The following is a 21,680-nucleotide window of genomic DNA, read 5'->3' as shown; positions in this document are numbered from 1 at the left end:
TGTTCCAGTGGCCCTTCATGCGACCTATCTGTTTTTGTATAATGTATAGTACAGTAATTTTTACAAGTAACACTGAGAACAAGAACATATTTAATGACCTAACTAGTCAGCTATATGTTTCAGTATTTTGAAATGGAAGCTGCTGTTTAATAATACCCACCGTAGAGCTTTAGCCACAGTCTATTTAAACTTAATTTACAAAATGCCTCCTTCATACTGGGTCCTACCCAGAGCAAAAGTATAGGCCTGCTGGGGCACATAAACTCCACACATACCAGCTCTCTCTATTCAGGAGAATGTCAGCCCAATGCACAAGGACCAAAAATCAAAACAAAATCAACATCCACAGCACCAGGAAGAATACAAAGGGCAAAAAGAGTAAAAAGCTTAGGCTTCGGGGAGGGGAGAGGGAACCATTTTTTAGTTTCTGCCTTGGGCCCCAGCAAGTCTAACGCCAGCTCGGTGTGCCCCCTTTCTGTCCACTTACTCGCACCCGCCATACGAGCTTCAGACAAGTAACATTTGCCTTCCCTGCGTGGCTGGAATCACAATCTGGAGGAGAGAAAGGAGGTTTTCTCCATGAACACCAGAGTAGGATCTGTGAAAATCTAACTCTCTGAATAGTCTGATTTGAAATCAATGGAGCTACACGTCTAGTAAAATACAATGGTATAAGAGTAAAAGGGGCAGAAGCAGACCCCGTCAAATAAGTGTCTTATAACAACAAGCAAATGGGCTCCAAATAAGTGTCTTAGAATAGCAATTACTATACAAGAAAGATCAGACTCTTTTGGTAGTGTGTCAAGATACTGTTAGATTGAAAAGTGTAACGAGTATTCCACAAACATATGCATTTATCTCTGACAGATGACCTCCCTTTATTTTGTACTTGATCAGGTTCTGCCACCTGTGCTCACAATGAGGAGTAGCTTGCTCCTTGAATAGTCCCACACTGGCTTAGATGGAATGACCCAAGGATGAACTACTATGCAACTTGAGTAAAGGTGGCAGAATGTTGAACCTCCCCCAGCCTCTGACTGGTATACAAAGGCTTGATCCACTTGTATCCTGGCCATCTGAGAAACTGCCTTCCTCTCGGTCATCTGTCCCGGGTGCTGAGGGCATATTAGCTAGTGGTAAAGATGAATGAGCTGATGTTTTGCATTTTACACCTATTTCCTAATGCTGAAAAAAGAGTGATGTACCCTTTAATGTTAATAACTTTAGGTTAAAACAAAACAAAAACAAGCAAACAATACAGTACAAAACAAGCAAACAAAGGACTTCTAACCTTGTGAATTTTATACTGCCAGGTCAAGCAAAATAGGGGAAGTTTTCTGTTAAGCTTGACAGTTTAAATATCCATGAGAGATGTCATTTTGTGTGGGTGGGTGGGAGGGTGAAAGTAGTCTGCTATGCATGTGTACTTTGTTAAGCAGTCCACTCCCATGAAAATGTTAATTAGGCGCTCCGGGCATTGAAATGCTTGAACTTGTTCTACTTCATCCAGCAGATTTCAAGTACTTTAATTTCTGTGCTCTCAAAGACAGGTTTGCATTATGAAGAATCAAGGCTTTCTTTCCCTAGGGAAGTAAAAAGAAAGGATGCAAATCTAAAGCCTGGAAATTGTGCTGTTCTAGCACTGGCTCACAATCTGCCTGGTAATTTGTACTGCAGCTGCTATCTCCCTGCGCATCCCCTCCCCCAAGATTCTGACTGGTATACAAAGGCTTGATCCACTTGTATCCTGGCCATCTGAGAAACTGCCTTTCTCTCGGTCATCTGTCCCAGGTGCTGAGGGCGTATTAGCTAGTGGTAAAGATGATGAATGAGCTGATGTGCAGTGTATTCTGGATATAGTCTTTAACTCAAGAACTTTCTTCCTCCAACTAAAAATTTACTGACTTAAGAACAAATGTACTGACTTTCCTCAGGCATTTGCTATAGAGGGGGCAGAGGAAGTCGCTGTGTGGGAGAAGAAGAAGAAATTATATAAGAAGAAATTAGTTGCTTGTAGAGGGAATGATCTCCCTCCTGCTTCCACTTCTAAAAGAAGTGGTTGGGAGTGGGGAAGATAAGTGGAACTATCTCTATATTTGTTAAACCTTATACGTGAGTCCTAAACTCTACAGAGGGCATATTTTTAAGTATCTTCAATTAAATAAAGCATAATAATATGCATAACACACAACATTTAAACTAGGGTATCCAGTCATGGCAGCAAGTTGAAGTTTTCCCCCCAAGTAAAATCGTAAAAGAGAGGATAAACAACATCCCACAACCTCCCCCCACAACAAATCAGTTTTTAAATAATTCATAAAAAAATGAAATAGAGTCAAGCCAGTGTTAATCCTTTATAAGCTTGCTAATTCCCAGGTGTACAGTGTACAGGAACTGGCAATTTTCTAAGGAGTTAGAGTGACTACTATATATAATAAGAAGAATGGAGTCAACTTTGTACTCCTGCTATTGCCAGTTTCTGACCACTTCTCAAGCCAGGAACCACTGGGAGGGAGGTGGGTTGCATCCTGAGCTGATGTCAGAAACAGGAAGGAAATGGCTCGATACCAGTCTTCCAGATGAGGCAAGTACAATTATTCTCTTGGCTTTAAAAACATTATTAGCTTCAAAGAGGATGTGGTCTTCGTTTAGTGCAGTGCTCAACGAGTTTAGCCTCAACATTATGCATCTCAGTTTTTCCACATGGTTTTTCCACCCCTCTTACAGTGATCTAGATCCCCATATTCCCTGGCAGCTTAAACAGACTCAATAGATGTACTGCTGTTGGTTCCCAGCATCATACTTAACCACAAACATAGCTAATTTCTTAGGAAGGAAAAGCTAATAATTCTCAAGTTTGTTTTAGTTTTATTCCCAGCTGTGCCATTCATGCGCTTCCTTAGCAAGTCCCTTCGTGCCTACCTACCTCACAGGTAGGAATGTTATAAGGTTTAATTAATCATGGTTTTAAACTGCTTTGAGATACTCTGAAGGAAAATGTTAGATGCCCATTGGAATCTTAATCACTGTATAGCAAACTCTTCAATTTAAATTTATTGACTAACCAGAAGAGAGAGGATTTCACACTTATGAATTCTAACTGCAGAAATCCATAATGACCTGAGTCTTGAAATGAAAAGGAGCAACTAGCAGTCTAGTTCAGCAGATCTGGGTGCACTTATTTCTTGTTTTTTAGCTTCAGCTTCCAGCCATTAGTTCTTGTTATAATTCCTTTGTGTAAGACATTTATCATTTATAATATATATGCTGTTTAACAGGAGGCCATGTATAAAACTTTCTACACAGGAGAAATATGTACTGAATAGTTGGTTTGGGGGGAGAGCACTTGTTGCCATATTTTGAATTTGCTGGAAGCCTAAAGTTTCCCAAGAAAGTTAGAAATCTTTTCTTTATGCTGGCTTAATCCAAAATGCATTTGATGATGTGGGGTTAGTAAAGTCTGCAGTGACATCACTGTAGTATAGCCCTTAGATAATTCAAGTAGGGCCTTAGATTGTATCAATTTATAATTCCTTAGAAGTATACAAAAGAATATACATACTACTATTGGGTGCAGTTTTATGGAGGAAGATACTCAGTGGAAGTCATTGCAGCATAGAGGTGAATTAAGCTCCAGAGCTCCTTTTGCACCCCATGCCCAACACAGAGAGGAAAGACTGGAGAGCCATGGACCCATCTAACTCCTGAAGGGAGCTTTTTATGGATGCAGTTTTGAGATGCAGAGGGGTTGGTACCATCTGCAAGCTGTCTAGAATCCTACCCTCAATCCTTTTACAGTAAAACTCCACTGGTTCCATTGCCAAAGGAGAAGCCATATAGTAACAGAGGCAGAGACAGAATTTGTCCCTTAATATAAGAGCTGTCCTTTCATTCTCATAATCATGTCATAGGATACTGGAGCTGCGTACCTTCTGAATAATTGCAGCATCTCCCACATTCAACCAATCATAAATCTCTAGTACAGATTTCATGCTCAAAATTTAGTATATTGCACAACTTTGCTCAAATAATTTTAGGAGGTGGAGAGATGATGATGTAGTGATTAGGATCCTGATCTGAAAGATCCTGGTTCACTTCCCTATCTATCACAGGCTTCCTGGTGACCTTGGTAAAGTCATTTAGTTTCCTATTGATAAAATAAGGAAAAAACACGTCCCTATTTCATAGGGGTATTGTGAAGATAAATCCATTAATGTCTATGAAGCACTCAGATCCTATGGTAATGAGCACCACGTAAATTCCATGGGGAAGTGAACAATACTGTCTTCAGAGTAGGGCTTGAATAATGTGCAGTAATGCCTGGGCCACACATTGAACAACGAGGATAAAACAAAATATTCAATATTGTAATTTGGCAGTCACTGTCCATCTTGTACACTAAATGAGGCATGGGTCCTGTAGAAAAACTAATATGTGATCATGTAACTGAACTGTGTCATAAAGCATACTCACATGGGGGTCAAATTTAGGTTCTCCTTCAAGTAATTGTACATATGTACATTCCACTGTTGGTGTGCCTGTACCCCATGTGCTCAGCACCAGAGATTTTTGGCTAGCAGTATCCATATGGCATGTCTGTATCAGACACTCCTTGTGGTCTCAAGTGAGGGCATATAAGGGCAGAGAATACCTACCTCCATCAGTTTCCTTTCAACCACCTCCTGACATTGTGACAGGTCATTGGTGGTCTAGTATGCATGTCAGCCTACTAGAGATCAGGGATGTCAGGAAAGTTTTCAAGGTTTTTATCAGCGACATGAAGGGTCAGCACATGCAGATAATGATGGAAAATACAACCAGCAAGTTCTACATAAATTAAGGAGAAGCAAGATCCTTCCTGCTGTATCAAGAAGCAGCCAGATTGTGGAATTGGTCCCTCAGACATCAAATTTCCCTCTCAGCTGTCAGAACACCTGGCCTGCAGAACTCCCTAGCAGACAGTCTGAGCAGACACATCTCATTGACTCACAAATGGGAGATCAAGGACTGCATTCTTCATCACTTTCAAGGAATGGGGCCACCCCCTTGTAGAATTGTTTGTGACTCAACATGAGAAGTGCTAAGCATTTTGCCTGAGGAGAAGTGTAAGCCCAGGTGCCCCGTCTGATGCTTTTCTGGTCTCATGGATGGAGGGATCTTTCATATGCTTTCCCTCTCATTCCTCTAATTCACCAGGTATCTTGCAAAGTCAGACTAGACTCCACCAAACTGATATTGATAGCACCAGCCTGGCCAATGGATGTGGTTTCCAGATATCCTAAGGCTGTCCAAGGCCCAACCCTGATACTGGATTTCCTGGTGGCAATTTTATTATGTCACCTGCCTGTTGATGACCATTCTGTCTTCTCTTACAGACCTGAGATTAATAGAGGTTTCTCAAGAGACTTTCCAACTGTTAAGGGGCCCTGTTTCCCCTTCGGGCCTGAATCTAGTATTTCCAATGCTTATGGGGCTTTTATTCAAATCTATGACATCATGACCCCTTTACATCACTCAACAAAAATCTTCATGGCAGACCTGCAACACACATGGTTGTCTTCCCTGATAAAAAGACCCTTAGGACTCATCCAAAGTATTTATGCAAGGTGGTCATGAAATTCCACCTAAATCAGCAAATCCACCTAGCTGTGTTCTTTCCTAAACCTCGTATGTCTAAGATGGAAGCATCCCTCCACGCTTCAGATGTCAGAAGGGCTCTAGTATTTTATCTACAAAGAACAAAACCATTCTGATCATCTCCAAGGTTCTTTGTAGCTGTAGCTGATGGAATGAAAGGCAAGATCATATCTTCACAAATTCAAGGATCCTATCAAAATGGATTTCTGAATGTGTGAAATCTTGTTATTACATAGCAAAAAGAGACCCACCTGCAGGGTTGAAAGCTAGAGCCGACAGCCTAATTAGCTTCCCTGAACAATGTCTCAATCCTAGACATATTTAAAGGCAGCCACCTGGTGCTCTGTACATTTATCAAGCACTGTGCTTTTAAAGAAGCCTTCAAGTTAGATCTGGTTTTGTTAATGCTGTTCTCTAGTCCTTTCTTTCATAGATATCAAGGTCCCACCTCCCATTTCATGGTCCACTGCTTGGGAGTCACCAGTAATGGAATGTGCATATGGACAGTTACTTGAAGGAGAATGAAAAGTTACTTACTTTCAAGATATGTTGTCCATATGTACATTTTACAACCTATCCTCCATCCCCTTGACCTTGGTATCCTCTCATTTGTATTTTGCGGTTGAGAGGAAACTGATTGTGCTCTCTGGCAGGGTGCACCTACTACTAACAGCATCAGGGTGCAAGCATGCTATATGGATTCTGCTGGCCAAAAAGCCTCCAGTATTGAGTGCATGGGCCCATATGCACCACTAGCAGAATGTGCATATGGAGAACACATCTCAAACTCCAGTTATTGTACGGGTAAGTAACTTCTCATTGCACGGGCAACTTTAATTCTGGCATTCCCTTACTTTGGTGTCCTTTACTTTGTAACTTGCATGTTCTTTTGACATAGCATTTTGTATGTAATGATACAAAGGATGGATGAGACTGAGCGTTTGTAATGTGCGTGTATATGCCTATCTGTTTTGTTCATTCATGAGAAGCTAGATAAGGGCTGATTTTTTTTTTTTTTTTTTTTTTATTGGAGACAGAAATTAACCTACCTCTTAAGCTCTACTAATATCAGTGCCATTTTAGGCAGAAATAACTGTGCCATCCTGAAAATCAAGTGCTTAAATTACTATTTCCAATTTCATGCAAGCCTCATTCTCTTAACTTTTTATCTATTTAATTAAATATTTTTATCCCCATTTTTGGCAGTGGTCCAGGCTGGTTATCTTTCAAAAACAGACCCAAAAAAAATGTCACTTAATTTTACTCAGCTAAAACATATATACTTTTGGAATTTTTCTTTAAAACCTTTTCTGATTTTGTTTAAGCTCAATATAGAACTAGATACACATAAATCTACTCAGTTTCATGCTGTCAGAAACCACAAGGAAAGAAAGATGGTGTCAGAGGTCAATCAGAGCCAATTTCACATAGGAAAAGAGGTAGTTTCATGGCTGATCAAGGTTCTCTAGGTCATATACATCAGTTTTTCATTTTACTGAGACTCATACTAAAACAGAAATAAAATTCTAATTATTTATTGAAAGTCAATATTCAATCTCGCACACTCACAGCTTGTTGTATCTATATGAACTTAAAATAGCTAATGCAACAGCTGCAAAAGGGTGTTTGTGTACTGAAAGACAAAGGGAAAAAACCTAAAACCATATAGCATAACATAATTAATCCAAAGTGCTAGTACTAAAGCATGCAGTGAAAACAGGGAATTAGTTCAGTAATAATGACAAATAAGTGTGTTTTTAATCCAAATGGTATAAACATCATACCAAAGTAATATATTATATTCAAGCTGAGCAACAATTAATTCGTAATTGTCCCAGTATGCAAAAACAGTTAATCCAGAATTCATAACAGAGCCGTCCCCAAGGACAGAGGTTTATAAATCCCAAATTATAAATCCAAAGATTTAAAAATATAGCAAAAATAAATACAAAAAGCAGAATGACTTAAGAATTCATGGGAGATCATGTAATGCTTGTGCTTGATGTTGGTTTTATATATTAGTAATTATTTCATTGAACCAAAATCTCATAATAATAAGTCCTCATAAGAACAAGTGTATATAATCAAATCTTAAGAAGGATTTCTAAAACTAAATATTCTAGAACATTCATTATCCAGGCATTACGTTATCACTACTGGATCTACCTGGAAGTCAGTGGGCATGCTACTAAAGTTAAAAAGTGACATTGTATTTAAATTTTTTTTTAAAATTTAGAAACCAAGAAACTTTCAGAATTCAAGGCATGTTCATTGTTTTTTCTGATGGAACAGAAGTAACCTTTGTAATAGCCTTTTTTTTTTTTTTTTTTTTTTTTGGGGGGGGGGAGGGGAGGGGTGGAAGGCAACCACTGTGGGCATTTAAACAAGCACTAGACATGAATGTTACTCTCATTGGCCCAGGCTACAATATATGGGAACTAGAAATAAGCAGCTTTGATACTGTGAGTGATTTGAGCCACTTAATACTAGATTAGCCTGAAAACATTAGGCAAAAGGGAGGCTGCTTGGTGCTGATGAAGAGACAGTAAAGATAAAAGACAAACATAGGGTGTATTGCTCCATAAAGAGGGGGTAGCCGTGTTAGTCTGAATACAGCAAAAACAACGAGAGTCCTGTAGTACCTTAAAGACTAACAAATTTCTGCAGGCATAAACTTTCATGGGCTGCAACCCACTTGGTCAGATGCATGAAATGGAAAATCACAGATGGGTGGGTGGGTGTGTGTGTGTACATATATACATCCAAGGGTAAGAAACAACAATGGAGAGGGCAAGTGCTAAAAAAGTCAGTTCAGTTAGAGTAGATGAGGCCTATTCACAACCGTTCACACGTTCTCACCTTCTGATCAAGAGTTGTGAATAGATCTCATCTACTCTAACTGAATTGACTGTGTTAGCACTTGCCCTCCCCATTGTTGTTTCTTACCCTTGGTGTATATATATATACCTCCTATCTGTGATTTTCCATTTCATGCATCTGACGAAGTGGGTTGCAGCCCGTGAAAGCTTATGCCCGCAGAAATGTGTTAGTCTTTAAGGTGCTACAGGACTGTCATTGTTTTGATAAAGAAGACTCTATATTTTCTGCACTCAGGTTTAGTAAGCTTTCTCATTGAAGATTATTCCCGCTTCTCTAGGATTTAGAATTTAATATTTTCTCTCTTCACTTTCATTTCATAAGGAAGGCATATATGCAGAGGACTTTTATGCCTCTTACAGCCAGGGTGTATTCTTTAGTGTGTGTGTATGTGTGTTCAGACTGCTGTTCAAAGTGTTTTGTTGTTGCTTTATTGTTTTAGTTTTCTTTTCTTTTCTCTTTCCTTTTTTTTTTTTTTTAAAGTTAAGCCAGGGTGCCTTTCTTCAGTATGGAAAGAGCAAACAGCAAAAGCTTTTAAAAATTAATCATAATTCCACTTGAAAAGAGACATATTTTCATAAGAACTGCTAGTTTCTTAATACAACTAGAGCCAAAAAGGATGAGGTTGTGTTTATGCCTGGTTGCATGTAATGTATCAGATATTCAGCATTACCAGGAATAAGTTTCTGTGCTTATAGTTGACTGGGAAGTGCAGGACCTCTCCTATTTAGGCCATTATTGTCCCTAGGTAAATAACATCTGAGAACTGTTTATGGTCCTGAAGCTGCCAAGCACTTAAGCATGAACTTAAACTTTTAATCACATGTGTAGTCCCATTAACTTAAATGTATTTGTACAACACAGCAAGGTTTGAAAAATATTAATTTGAATTTTTTAGGATTTTTTTGTTTTGTCGTGAATTAAATCTCAGCTATGATGTTAAATAAATGTAGCATTTTGGGATGTTCATTTATAAGTCATTTATAAGTTGCTCAGGTAGTTGTGCATGTATCTGATTTCATGCATACCTGTAGGTTTAAAGAAAATTCCTGTTGTTCATAGTCAGAGTACTCTATGTTCAGACAATCAAAACCAAGAAAAAAGAATTGGTCCTAATAAGAGGAGCTGGTAAAAAAAATGAAACATTTTGAAAAGACTGATTTTTTTTCATTTTTTATCACTTTTTAAAAAAACTTAGATCCAGTTATATTTCCCCTTCCCCCCCGCCATATGCTGGTTTAACTCAAAAGTGACTGAATTGATTTTTCTCAAACTGTTGTAAGAGGGAAAAATCCTCTGTGTATAGAGATCAACAACGACTCGTTCTAATGTGTGCACTTTGAAAAAGTTATGAGAAGGTAAAAATGAAGGGAGGCAAGAGTAGTCTTCTAAAATAGAAAAACTATTTTGCAGCCTTAACTATAACAATCCACTTAGTAGCTCTGAATAATTTGAGTTGACATGTTTTAGCAGAACAAGATCATATCCTGACTTGAGGCCTTTTTGTGCTACCATAATATCAGTAATGAATCATAAATTTGTTTTTTTATCTTAGTTTTAAACATATGCATCCATTCATTTTAAACATCCTTTTAGATCTGGGGGAATATTGAAAAACTTTGAGTAACATTCATTTGAATATAAAGCTATGAATTCATGTCAACAATATACATGGCACTTTTTCTTCATTTTCCACAAACATTCTTAGATGTGTTCTGTGTGTGTGTGTGTGTGTGTGTGTGTGTGTGTGTGTGTGTGAAAGAGAGAGTATATATACATGTGTATATATACATATGGATGGGTGTGTGTGTGTGTGCACACACACACAGATGGATTACTTGATGATTACCAGTTCTGTTCATTCCCTCTGAAGCACCTGGCATTGGCCACTGTCTGAAGATAGGTACTGGGCTACATAGACTGATTCACTATGGCTGTTCTTATGTTCTTATATTTAATTCACAGGAATGTTTTTGGAAAGCAAAAGTTCACTTAATATGCATGTACGTGTTCCTATGGAAGTTAGTCCTGGAAGGGTTTATACATCAGTCTCTTTGATATACCTTCTCCTGTTACTAAAGATTATCATCCAACTACAGGGTAGAAGAGCATCATGTGAGCGAGATGACCAGTCACACACAATAAATAATGAATTGTCTAACCAAATATCTCAGACAACCCATAGACTGAAATATATTTTCATAAAGTTTTGGTGATACATTTTCAATAACAAACACATTTGTAACATTCAGCTCCTTTCCAGTCATGAAAAGGAAAAAAAGACAAATTATTCACTGCAAATAGCTCGCCAAACTGCGAGCATTTAAAAAAAAAAAAAAAAAAAAAAAGGCTAAAAAAATCTCATATATTCTTGCATATATAAATAAATCACCAGTTTCCTAGGAAGCTGACACTGCTGCATTTTAATAACTACCTAGCCAAAGGTATATGAATGCACCTGACACCAATGATTTAATCCTATTTTTCAACTACAATAATTTTCTTTCTGAAACGTTAGTATTTGCAAGTAAGCATTTTCTTTATTTATTGCTTCTCTGAAATACAAATCAGTATATTTTCCTTTTGTTACCTTACTTTTGATTTTAATATTTTTGTTTCCTCTGCGGTGATAGAACACTGCTCTGCTTTTAAGGTAGTCCTTTATGTAAATTTCTATTTCCTCCTTTTTTCCCTCTTATACAGAGGATTACTGCTGCAGGAAAACAGCAGATTTTCAGAAGCACTACATTATTATAAGCTGGCGATTGGTAGCAGACCCACATTAGCTTGTAAGTAATTCAGTAGGTTTTTTAATGTATTTTCTTCCCTCATCTCTGAACTATTATAAAGCTAGAATGGGAAAAATAATGTGATATATTTAGGCTAGGCAGAATTCATTTTTAAAAAATAATTTCAATGGATAGTTTCAATGTTTACTTTAAAACATTTTTTCAATTTTTATCAATTTTGAATTTTCACAGTTGTTGGAAATAATGGGGTAGGGCTAAGACAGAAATTATTTAATGACCGTAGATGTTGAGATTCAAAATGTTAAAGCTTTATAACCATTAAAATATAATTTTTCAACATCATAGATCATAATACGCAAAGTAAATATCCTTAAATCATATTCTGATAAGTTCTCTAATAAGTTGCGTTTTTCTTTTTTGCCTATCTGTAATTTTGATAATTATGAATGGAAATATTTTTTACATCAGTTTGTGTGCATGGTGATATTGATGTTTACTGACATTTATAAACAAAAATCTAATTGTTCCAAGCCTAGATGTATTATAAAGTAATATCACACCAACCACATTCAGTATGTTGAGTCATGCATATGTGGACAGTTGAATTTAAGGAAATTTGTTTTTGATATTAAAATAAGAAGGAGTAATTATTTGAGTGAGCTGCAAAACTGTAAATCCATTGTTCAACATCTGCTCTCTGATAGACAATGGACTACAGAACAACTGAAAACAATGGCACAATCCCGTATCATTCACAAGAATGGGCTGGTGAGCCATGAACACTCTGTCTTAAATGTATGACATTGGTATTTGTTTTCTGATAGCCAGACTCTGATTTTATGGCATGTGGTGAGTCCGTGAAACAAGCTTTTTGCAATTCTAAAAGGAATTGGGACAATCTTCCACTAGTAAGATCTGTTGTTATTTCCAGTGACTAATTCCAGTACCATACCAGTACACTCTAATTGCGGCTTGAGTCTTCGGTATCCCCGTTATTGAATTTATTAATATATTTATTTAATGGAGGCAAGGTGGCTCACATTTTCTTTTACTTAAAAAAAGTCTACCCAATATTATGTTCCCAAGAAAGCATCAGCCAACCTTCAAGGGAAGTCGTATGGCCTGTGTTGTAGAGGAGGTCAGATTACATGATCACAGAGGTCCCTTCTGATTGTATAACCTGTAAACATGAATATCTTGTTAGTTTAAAATGGAGAACAGGTATAATGACATATTGGAATCCCATTAAATATGTCAACATTTGTTTATTCCCCTAACAGCTGCCTATTTAAATACTGGCATTATCCTGATGAATCAAGGAAAGTCTGAGGAAGCCAGGAGGACGTTCCTGAAATGTTCAGAGATCCCTGACGAAAATTTGAAGGACCCTCATGCTCACAAGAGCTCTGTTACCAGCTGCCTTTATAATTTAGGAAAACTCTTTCATGAACAAGGACATTATGAGGTGAGACCCCAAATTTCCCCTCCCGTGAAAACATCTTCCTCTCCCAACCCCACAAAAAAGTCCTTATAATAAATAATACCTATCTGGGGTGACCAGATAGCAAGTGTGAAAAATCGGGGCAGGGCTGGGGGATTATTTGCGCCTATATAAGAAAAAGCCCCCCAAATTGGTACTGTCTCTGTAAAATCGGGACATTTGGTCACCCTATACCTATCATTTGTATACAATAGCACCTTTCATCAACAGTGCCAAAGTACTTCACAAACATTACTTGATTAAACTGCACAAATCCCCTGTGAGGTGGTGCGGGAAAGTATTATTCTCTACCGTTTACAGAAAGAGGGAGGCACAGATGCAGAAATGTTAAATGGTTTATTCATTGTTACAGAGCAAGATAGTGTCAGAACCAGGATTAGAACTGATTATATCTCGGATTTGTAGCTTTCTGCAGTTTGGTCTATTTCATAAGATTGTTGTCATAAAAGCCTGAAGTATATCTGTAAGCCACTAGTGAGTGTATTACAGCCCCAAACACTGAGCCCATGGCTTTTTAGCTCAATCTGTGTAGTTTATACTTTTAGCTCTGGAGGCCCTCAGTGATTCAACCACTGGTGAGTCAGCCAAGATAGCAGCCATCACATATACAGATGAAAAGACCTCTGTTAAGCATTTTGTCAATTGGAGATATGCTAAGGGCATGTTTTGGGATTTTTTGTTTTGTTTTTAAAGAAACCCAGTCTCTATTTTTCCAAATTGTGTCTTCACAATAGATTGTGCCTATGACTCTGCACCTGCAGTCATTCATGTTTTTTTGATGGCAAGTTATTGCTGATGCAAATGTATGGGTACAATTCACTGAGTACTTTTTTTATGACTCCAAAAACTGATTGGAAAAGTTGAAAGCTTCAATGACTGGAGAAACTGACAGCAGGTGCAAACTACAGGTGTGTGTGATCATAAGGCTTGAATATGATGTCTATTCTCATTTGTTTCTGTTATAATGTGCTGCACCCGATCTGTCCCATTTACTGCACGATGAAGCAGTTGTGATTTAGTTCCCCCAGAAATTCAGAATTAGATGTTTAAGGAGCATACAAACCCCTTTGTTTGCAATTATGACCTATTTCTGTGTTCCAAAAAGAAGTTATGCTTTTCCTGTCCAGCCATACATACTTCAGAACAGCAGTTGCAAAAGGTTGTGATGCATGTAACTTTTCCTGAGTGCAACAGATGAACTCTGCTGCTTAACATTAAGTACACGCCATTCATAATCCCCTACATCCAGCTTCCTTTTTCAGCTCTCTCAAATAGCAGTCACTAATGTGTTAGATTTTTATGTCTGCATTTTAACCAATCTGTAAAGATAGGAGAGCAGCAACATACTATATGGTTCTGCTGTGCCTGCACTTGGAGTATTGTGTTAATTCATGTTGTTTATAAAGATCCATGAATGTGCCTGGTCTTTGAAGGATAAATAAATGACGGTCTCTTCCCAGGGGCACTTCCCTTCTAAAACTGACTTACATGATCATGCAGTTATGTTTTACAAAGGACTCTTACTACTCACTAAGTGTGAAGTTTTGATTGTGTGCAGTAAATGAGGCAGGAGTCACACTGATCAGTGAAATGAAGATAACTATTGAGCAGCTACTTCATTCACTGTGATCTCTAGCCTGCCTGCTGAATGAAACATTAGTATGTGATCATTTAATTCAAGGCTATATCATAATGCATATACACAAGGGGGCACAGCTAAAGGAACCTTAATGTTGGCATTTCCTGACTCTTGAGTGCTCCTTCTTTCATTCTTCATCTATGTTCTTTCACATGGAGCAAAGATTCAGTAATGAGGATCTGTGTTCTGTTGTTACCTAGTACTAGGCAATGATACTTTATTATTAGGGTACTTATTATAACATAGTAATTTGAAAATTCTCTGTCTACTGTTTGATATCAATCTGGGTTCTTTCAGTTCACAGAACTTCGAATTTGTATGTAGACTAATAGCCTTTGGGAATAATAAAGTGTTTCATTTTTTCATCTGGAAAAGAGATACAAACTAATGGAAATCATTCATTCTAGTGTTAAGGAGCTTCATCAATTGTTGATTCTTTTATGAATGAGAAATCTGATCTTCCTACTGTTTAGTAATGAAAATATATATTTCTTCTTTTCATTCGGGGAGAGTAGCTAGTTGTCACAGGTCAAAAAGTGCTATGGAAATTGGCGCTTTAGTAATGTTTTTCTTTCCCATATCAGGATGCCCTTATGGTTTACAAGGAAGCAATACAGAAAATGCCAAGGCAGTTTGCACCACAGAGCTTATACAACATGATGGGTAAGTACAATTTTAATATTACAGAGTGGCACTCAAGGAGACAGGGTGAAACTTAAGTACTTAGTCATTCAACTAGAGCTCAAGTGATTCAGTTAAGTAATAAAATCAAATTAATTTCCTCCAATAGATCTTAACCATTAGTAGGTTCCAACTTCAGAGTTCAAGTAACAGCAGTAGATTTTCTTGACAAAACCCAGTAGATGGTTAAACAACTATATTATGGGTCTCTTCTGGAGTATTCCTACAACACTTAAATACATACTGTGTTGTTTGCAGGGGTGTCCGCCTATAGACTCTCCTAACTAATATCTAAGAAGCTTCATGTGTACTATTTAGTGTGACTAGTGGAATTTTTCATTCACTAAGCCCCCCCAGCCCCATTCAGTTACCATTGCAGCCAATGGGAGTCTTTTCATTTATCTCAATAAGAGATGAACTAAGTGCTGAATCACTAAGATTATTGCATGAGGAATATTTAGACTGAATTATTAAATAGCATGTCTCAATGGGCTCACAATCCAATATGGATGCTTCATATCAAGGCTTTATATATCTATGGCAAACAAAGGATGGATAGAAGATTGAGTAAGGTGAGGTCTATATAATAAGAGAACCCAATAGTCCCTCTGGGTCCAGCTGACCTGCCCTTTCAAAATGTTGTAAGCACTGTAAGAATGGTTCATTAAATTGTGAGTTTTAGTTTCTTTTCTTAAAAAGCAAAATTATTTTTTCTCTCATTCTTCATGTATTCTTCAAAATATAAAGGGATAGGAATGAGTAGGATAAATCACTTGAATTAAAACTTGACATAACAAGGTGGCAAATGCTAAGATCTTGCATAGAAATACAAAACTCTTTAAGTAGGACCCAGCACAGAAATGCACCTGTTTCTACTGACTCATCTTAATGGCTGAATGATGGTGGTGTCGGGGTCCTGTGAAATCCAATCTGAGACACGAAAAGGTTTGAGTGTGTTCTGAACAGAAGAGAACGAAGATAATTTTCAGAGAAAAAGCTCTAGGAATAACTTAGCTCAAGAGAAAGGTCAGCATGGCGTTATTATTTTGCGCACACAGGGTCAAGTATGGCTTTTCATCTAAACTTATTTCACCAGAAAATGCAGATTCAGGTTGAATGAAACATTTCGTGAATTTGTCAAATTATTTTGGTAAAAGAAAAACTAGCTAACTAAATCCAAAATAATATAAACATTTTCATTTGATCTTTTCAAAACAAAATGTTTTCATTTTTCTATTTGAAGCAACTTTGTTTTGAATTTACTTCTATTTTATTTAAAAAACTAAAAATGATTAAAGCCTGAAAATAAAACATTTTGACCTGAAACAAACATTGGCTTTATTTATTTATTTATTTATTTATTTATTTTTACTTTTTGATTGACTAAAAAATGTTGAAAATTTTCATTTTGGGTCAACTCTTTTTTTGTTTTCGGTATGGCCAGCAAACCAAAAAAATCAGCTATTTGTTCAGCTCTAGTCAAGAATCATTGCAGGTATCCTAGAGATGAATGTGGTTCAGTAGAATCAGGCAAGTTTTCATTCAGATAGGATAGCAGGAGTAATACCTTACAAAGTATACCAGTGGTTCCCAACCTTTTTGGTTCAGGGCCAGAGATATCATTTTTACAAACCGGAAGGGGCACCAGTCTCCGCCAGCAACTCTCCTGCCAGCAAGGAGGCTGCCTCCTCGCTAATCTCTTGTCCCCTTAGCTGCAGATGGGAAACCGCACGTGTCCTGTACCCGGGTGTGCTCCGAGTCGCTAGTATATGTTCCTGTCAATGAACCTGACTCCCAATAAAGGGAGTTGAGCATTGAATTGAGTCTGAATGGAGACTCTGATCCTCACTTCCCAAGTGACTTGTTTTGTGTGTGTAGTTTATCTCCCTTTAACAAGATACATTCAGTATATGGTGATGAAACAATTATTCTAAAACTGCAGTTTGAGCTGGTGCTTTTTTCAAAGTCTATCTCTTAAAACGGTGTGTAAATTCAAAATTAAATATTTGTATTGCCATGGTGATAGCATTACTTGTTTTTTATTCTCTATAAACTACACTCACTTGGCAATGCATATTATTCACTGTCGTCACTTTTCTGGAATACTGAATCTCATCAGATCAAACCAATGGCTAGAAGTCTTGCTTTTAAACTCATTTTTTATTGATAAATGGTCTAGGTTTTATTACCAATTCATCAGTTTCTTTGTCAGCATGCACTGATTATCCTATCAAGCGTATCAATAGCCATAATTTTGCTGGGTGAATTAGACATTTGCCTATTATTAATGCCCTGTAGAGATCTTGGATTTATTAGCAAACAAAACAAAAAGATAACATAAAGACCAGCTCAGTCCTTCTCCTAGGCTTGATTACTCTTGGGATTCTTTCATCTATTGCTTCACCCATGCTCCAGATTCTCTCTCCTTTAAACAGTCACACCATCTCCCTTATATCCTGGTGAGATAAAAAGTCATGTGCCTCAGAGTCAACAAAGCTCACTTAACACTTTTCAGAGGATCAATGCCTGCTAATAAGATTGCAAATGCTGCCAGGCTGTTACAGGGCTAGTTAGAAAATATAACTTACTTTCCCAAAATTTAGCATGTCTGTTTCTTCTAAAAGACGACTACTTCTCAGTCATCATGGTTGGATAGATTGTAATGCTAGAGCTAACAGACTACAATTGATTGTATCTTGCAGGTCTTATTTATTAATTGGCATTGGGATGTTTGTCTGTTGTAGTATGTAAAATTAAAGGAATCCACACGTTCGCTGTAAAGCTATTGTTTGGATATATTATTTTCGATATGTTTGCCTGCCTGCTTCTTGCAAGGTTTTGCCAATGAATAAGCGTTTGCATTATGTAAACAATGGGCGACTGTTGGGATTGAGGTCTGCCAGAGCCCACCTGCTTGTAACTGCAGGAATTTGATAGTCTGAGCTATGATCAACCACCTTATGTTTGTGCTCAGTGTTACAGAGGAAGAGGGGAGAACCCTGGAATGCTCTCACTATGTGCAGAAGAAGTCCTTGCCTATCTCAGGATCTAGCATGTGTGACCAAGAATCTCCATAGCTGATCATATAATCCAAGAATACAGAGGGTGAGAGGCCAATCCCCTCCAATTGCCCTTGTGATTAAATTTAAGCCTTAACCGCTTGCTGTCTTTGGTATACAGCATTAAATGCAAGTGTATGACTTCAGGAAATGTCGTCTAATTTGATAGCCATTTCCCTCTATTATTCCAGGGGTTTAATAGGGCTTTCCTAGATCCCACCTGCATACAATGTACATGACATACTCACAGGAGTATAAACAGCAGACTCATAGCTTATACTGCTTTAGGATTTGAACTCCAGATCTCCAAGTGCATTAATTTGCCCACAGTGTTAAGCCTTTGCACCACCTGTTTTCCATGTTTTGTGTTTCAGTACTTTTCCTGTGCTTGCTTCTATTGGCTTTTTGACTCTGGCAAGCCAATGACTCATTCCTTCAATGTGCCAGTCTGACTTCTTGCTTTTTAAAAATTAGAAACTAGTTTGCCTCTTAAGTTAAAAAGGAATCTTTGACCCAGAGGATCAAGTTATCCATTTGGCTTTATGTTTTGCTCATGGTATGAAAGGCAGGGCCAGGAGACCTACGTTAGATATTCAAAGTTCATGTGTATGAAAAGCCGCAGTGTAGATTTTGGTCCTCTATCACTGTGATTTATTTTGCCAGGTGTGCAGCAACAAAGCTAAGGAAACCATATGTTTTGTTGGCTGTGTACCAAAAAAATATATATATTTATTTTTCTTTTCTTAAAAAGAAAACACAAAACAAATACAAATGTAAAGCCTTTAAACTGGAATTAAAATAATTATTCAATATTCTGTGTGGGATTGGCTTGGTATAAATTTCCTCTGTGGCATTCATCTTTGATATAAATTTAAAATAATGTACTAAGGTTGCAAAGATTAATTTCCTTGGCATTACAGCATGCACTACAAAGGCCAGAGTCCAGCTTAGTTGCATTAAATGGGTAATACATTTTGTTTAAAGTTTCAATTAAAACCTGGGGTCAAAAGATATAATGGTCCCTATGGGATCTTGAACACTTTAATGCCAATATTAGGATTGCTTAAGGATCAGGCTTGGGTCTAGATGTCTTTTGCTTTCCTGGAAATATGATATTATACAGTTGATTGTATTACACTGCTTTTAAAACCACACAGGCCCACCTGCTACAGTAATTCATACTTCTGCCAGTTTAGTGGCGTGAAAGAGAGTGAAATGGTGCATTGGGGCTTTATGTTAATATTGAGAGATAAAGGGAAATGTATGGAGGATGTTGTTCAATTTATTGAATAACAAATGCACTTCATCCATCTCTGCTAACCTACAGCTGAATGCCTATTTTTCAAGTGCATTTCTGGTAAGCGTGGTGACCGTTTTTGGTGAGAGAGCTTCTTTTGTAACTTGCATCTAATGCTAGGTGAACTGAATAGTCTGTGTACACTCTACATGTTGTGAGGGGATGAGTTGAGCAGAGAAAGGGGAAAATTGGTGGAACTTGTGACTTTTTGTCATCGACTCATAGACTTTAATGCCAGAAAGGACCATCATGAATATCTAGTCTGAGCTCCCGCACAATGCAGGAATTCACAATGCAGGCCACAGACCCTCACCCACCCACCCCGTGATAGACACCTAAGCTCTGTCTGAGTTACTGAAGTCCTCAAATCATGATTTAAAGACTCCAAGTTACAGAGAATTAGTCATTTACGCTAATTTAAACTGTGCTCCAGGATGCAGAGGAAGGTGAAAACCCCCCAGGGTGGCTGCCAATCTGATCCGGGGGCTGTGGAAAATGGCTGTCATTTGGGTACTGAGCATTTTGGCAAGACCTGCTAGCCAGACACTTGGGAAAGAATTCTCTGTAGAAACTCAAAGCCCTCCCCATCTAGTGTCCCATCACCGGCCATTGGGGGATATTTGTTTCCAACACGGATCAGCTACATGCCATTGTAGGCAGTCTCATCATACCACCCTTCCATAAATTTATCAAACGGAGTCTTGAAGGCAGTTAGTTTTTTTGCCCCACCACTCCCCTTGGAGGGTTGTTCATAAATGAAGTTACCACTCAGTCTCTTTCTTGGCCTTCCCAATTTACCTCTACACACGTTCAGCATATGCACATGATCAACACACGTGCATGGTGAAGGGTTACTATCATGGCAAGTTTCTTCTTTCACTCTCCAGGAAGTGAAATGATTTCTCCTTGTTGCTCTGCTACATTCCACATGGACAGAAACCAAGCTGTCTTCCACCAGTGGAAGCCATGTATTGTACAGGAAGGGAGAGCCAGATTTTACATCTGGCATAGAAATAGAGGTTCACATCATGAATATGAAGATTTAGCACAGAGAGAGGAGTTTCTGTGTTGATGGTTATAACATAACTATCACTTTATTTGATTATTCTTTTGGGTGGATGTGGCCATTTTTGCAAGCCTGTTAATATTGTTAAGACTCCTACCCTTTTGCCCCTTGCTCATATTAAATGCTTTATTTATTGAATTACTTTTAAATATTGTTTAGGGCTCCAAGGAACATTTTTCTTGGTATAGTCTTACAGTTCATGCTGTCCTGGACTTATTTTTTAAGAGCCAAAGATGATTGAGCTGTGCAATGTGTGTCCCACACCATAACCTATTAAAAACATGATGCCCTGCACTTGTCTGAGATCGGCCATGCTTCTAATGATGTTTTACTGGGAATTGTTTACTATTGTACATTAGAAAACATTTAAATACGTATGAGCTGAACATGAGCCTTTTTTTCCTCCTCATGCAAATGTTTCATTGTACATTACAGAGATATGAACAATGGAGTTTGTTATAGTGGGAGGAAATGGTTGTGCTCTTCTCCTCCCCCATTCTCCTACCTCACTCCAAATAGGTTATTGTAGTTTATATCCACTCATGCAAAGCTGAATATGAAACTTTTGGCTGATTGAAACGTCTCCTGGCTGTTTTGTTTTAGGATTCTAATTATTCAGACTGAGTACAAAGACTACAGAAGTGGATTGCTAAAGGGGTTGTGGTTACTGCATTCAAGACTAGTTTCTTTTTTCAAGTTCTCAGGGTTTTTGTTCACATTTTTCTTCCTCTTTGGACAATCAATCTCTATTCTCCTATAAAGCACTTTCATTTTTTTACACACACAGTATACTGTAAAGGCCAAGAGCCTATGAGTTCAATATTTTTACATATTAGGAGTCTGGATTAAAAATAAGCATAACCATTACACTTTCAGACAGAAATATAATCAGATATCTAAACTGGGCTACTGGCATAACAATTAGGCATGGTCCAAAGGGTAAGTCCTTTTATCCAGAGCATTTTGAAAAGAAATACACTGTTGACACAATGTCAATGTTTAGCTCTTCAACGATGTTAAAAATATTTACTATATATCTACATAAAATGAAAGGTTCGAGAGACAAATTTTCTTTTCATTTACAAATTCTGAGTCATTCCATTTGTTCTCTCCTTAGTTACTGTGGGTTACACATTTGTCCTAAACTAAAAATCAAATAACTATCTCCGTTGA

The 21,680-nt window shown here is 37.7% G+C and overlaps 1 protein-coding gene across 6 annotated transcripts in view; it reads left to right on the top strand.

Moving 5' to 3' along the window:
- TMTC2 (transmembrane O-mannosyltransferase targeting cadherins 2) overlaps window positions 1–21,680 on the top strand; it is a 330,806-nt gene that overhangs the window by 229,662 nt on the left and 79,464 nt on the right. For all 6 annotated transcript variants that reach the window (XM_067559871.1, XM_067559869.1, XM_067559870.1 and 3 more), the window contains 3 exons: window positions 11,218–11,303; window positions 12,545–12,729; window positions 14,989–15,067. In XM_067559871.1, coding sequence (XP_067415972.1) covers window positions 11,218–11,303; window positions 12,545–12,729; window positions 14,989–15,067 — 350 coding nt within the window. The remainder of the gene's footprint in view (window positions 1–11,217; window positions 11,304–12,544; window positions 12,730–14,988; window positions 15,068–21,680) is intronic.

Source organism: Emydura macquarii, unplaced genomic scaffold (genome assembly GCF_026122565.2).
Source record: "Emydura macquarii macquarii isolate MOO-44397 ecotype Brisbane River unplaced genomic scaffold, CSIRO-AGI_Emac_v2 contig_2205, whole genome shotgun sequence".
Taxonomy (NCBI): domain Eukaryota; kingdom Metazoa; phylum Chordata; order Testudines; family Chelidae; genus Emydura; species Emydura macquarii.
The sequence above is the reverse complement of the archived record's forward strand: the minus strand, read 5'-3'. Positions and strand labels throughout refer to the sequence as shown.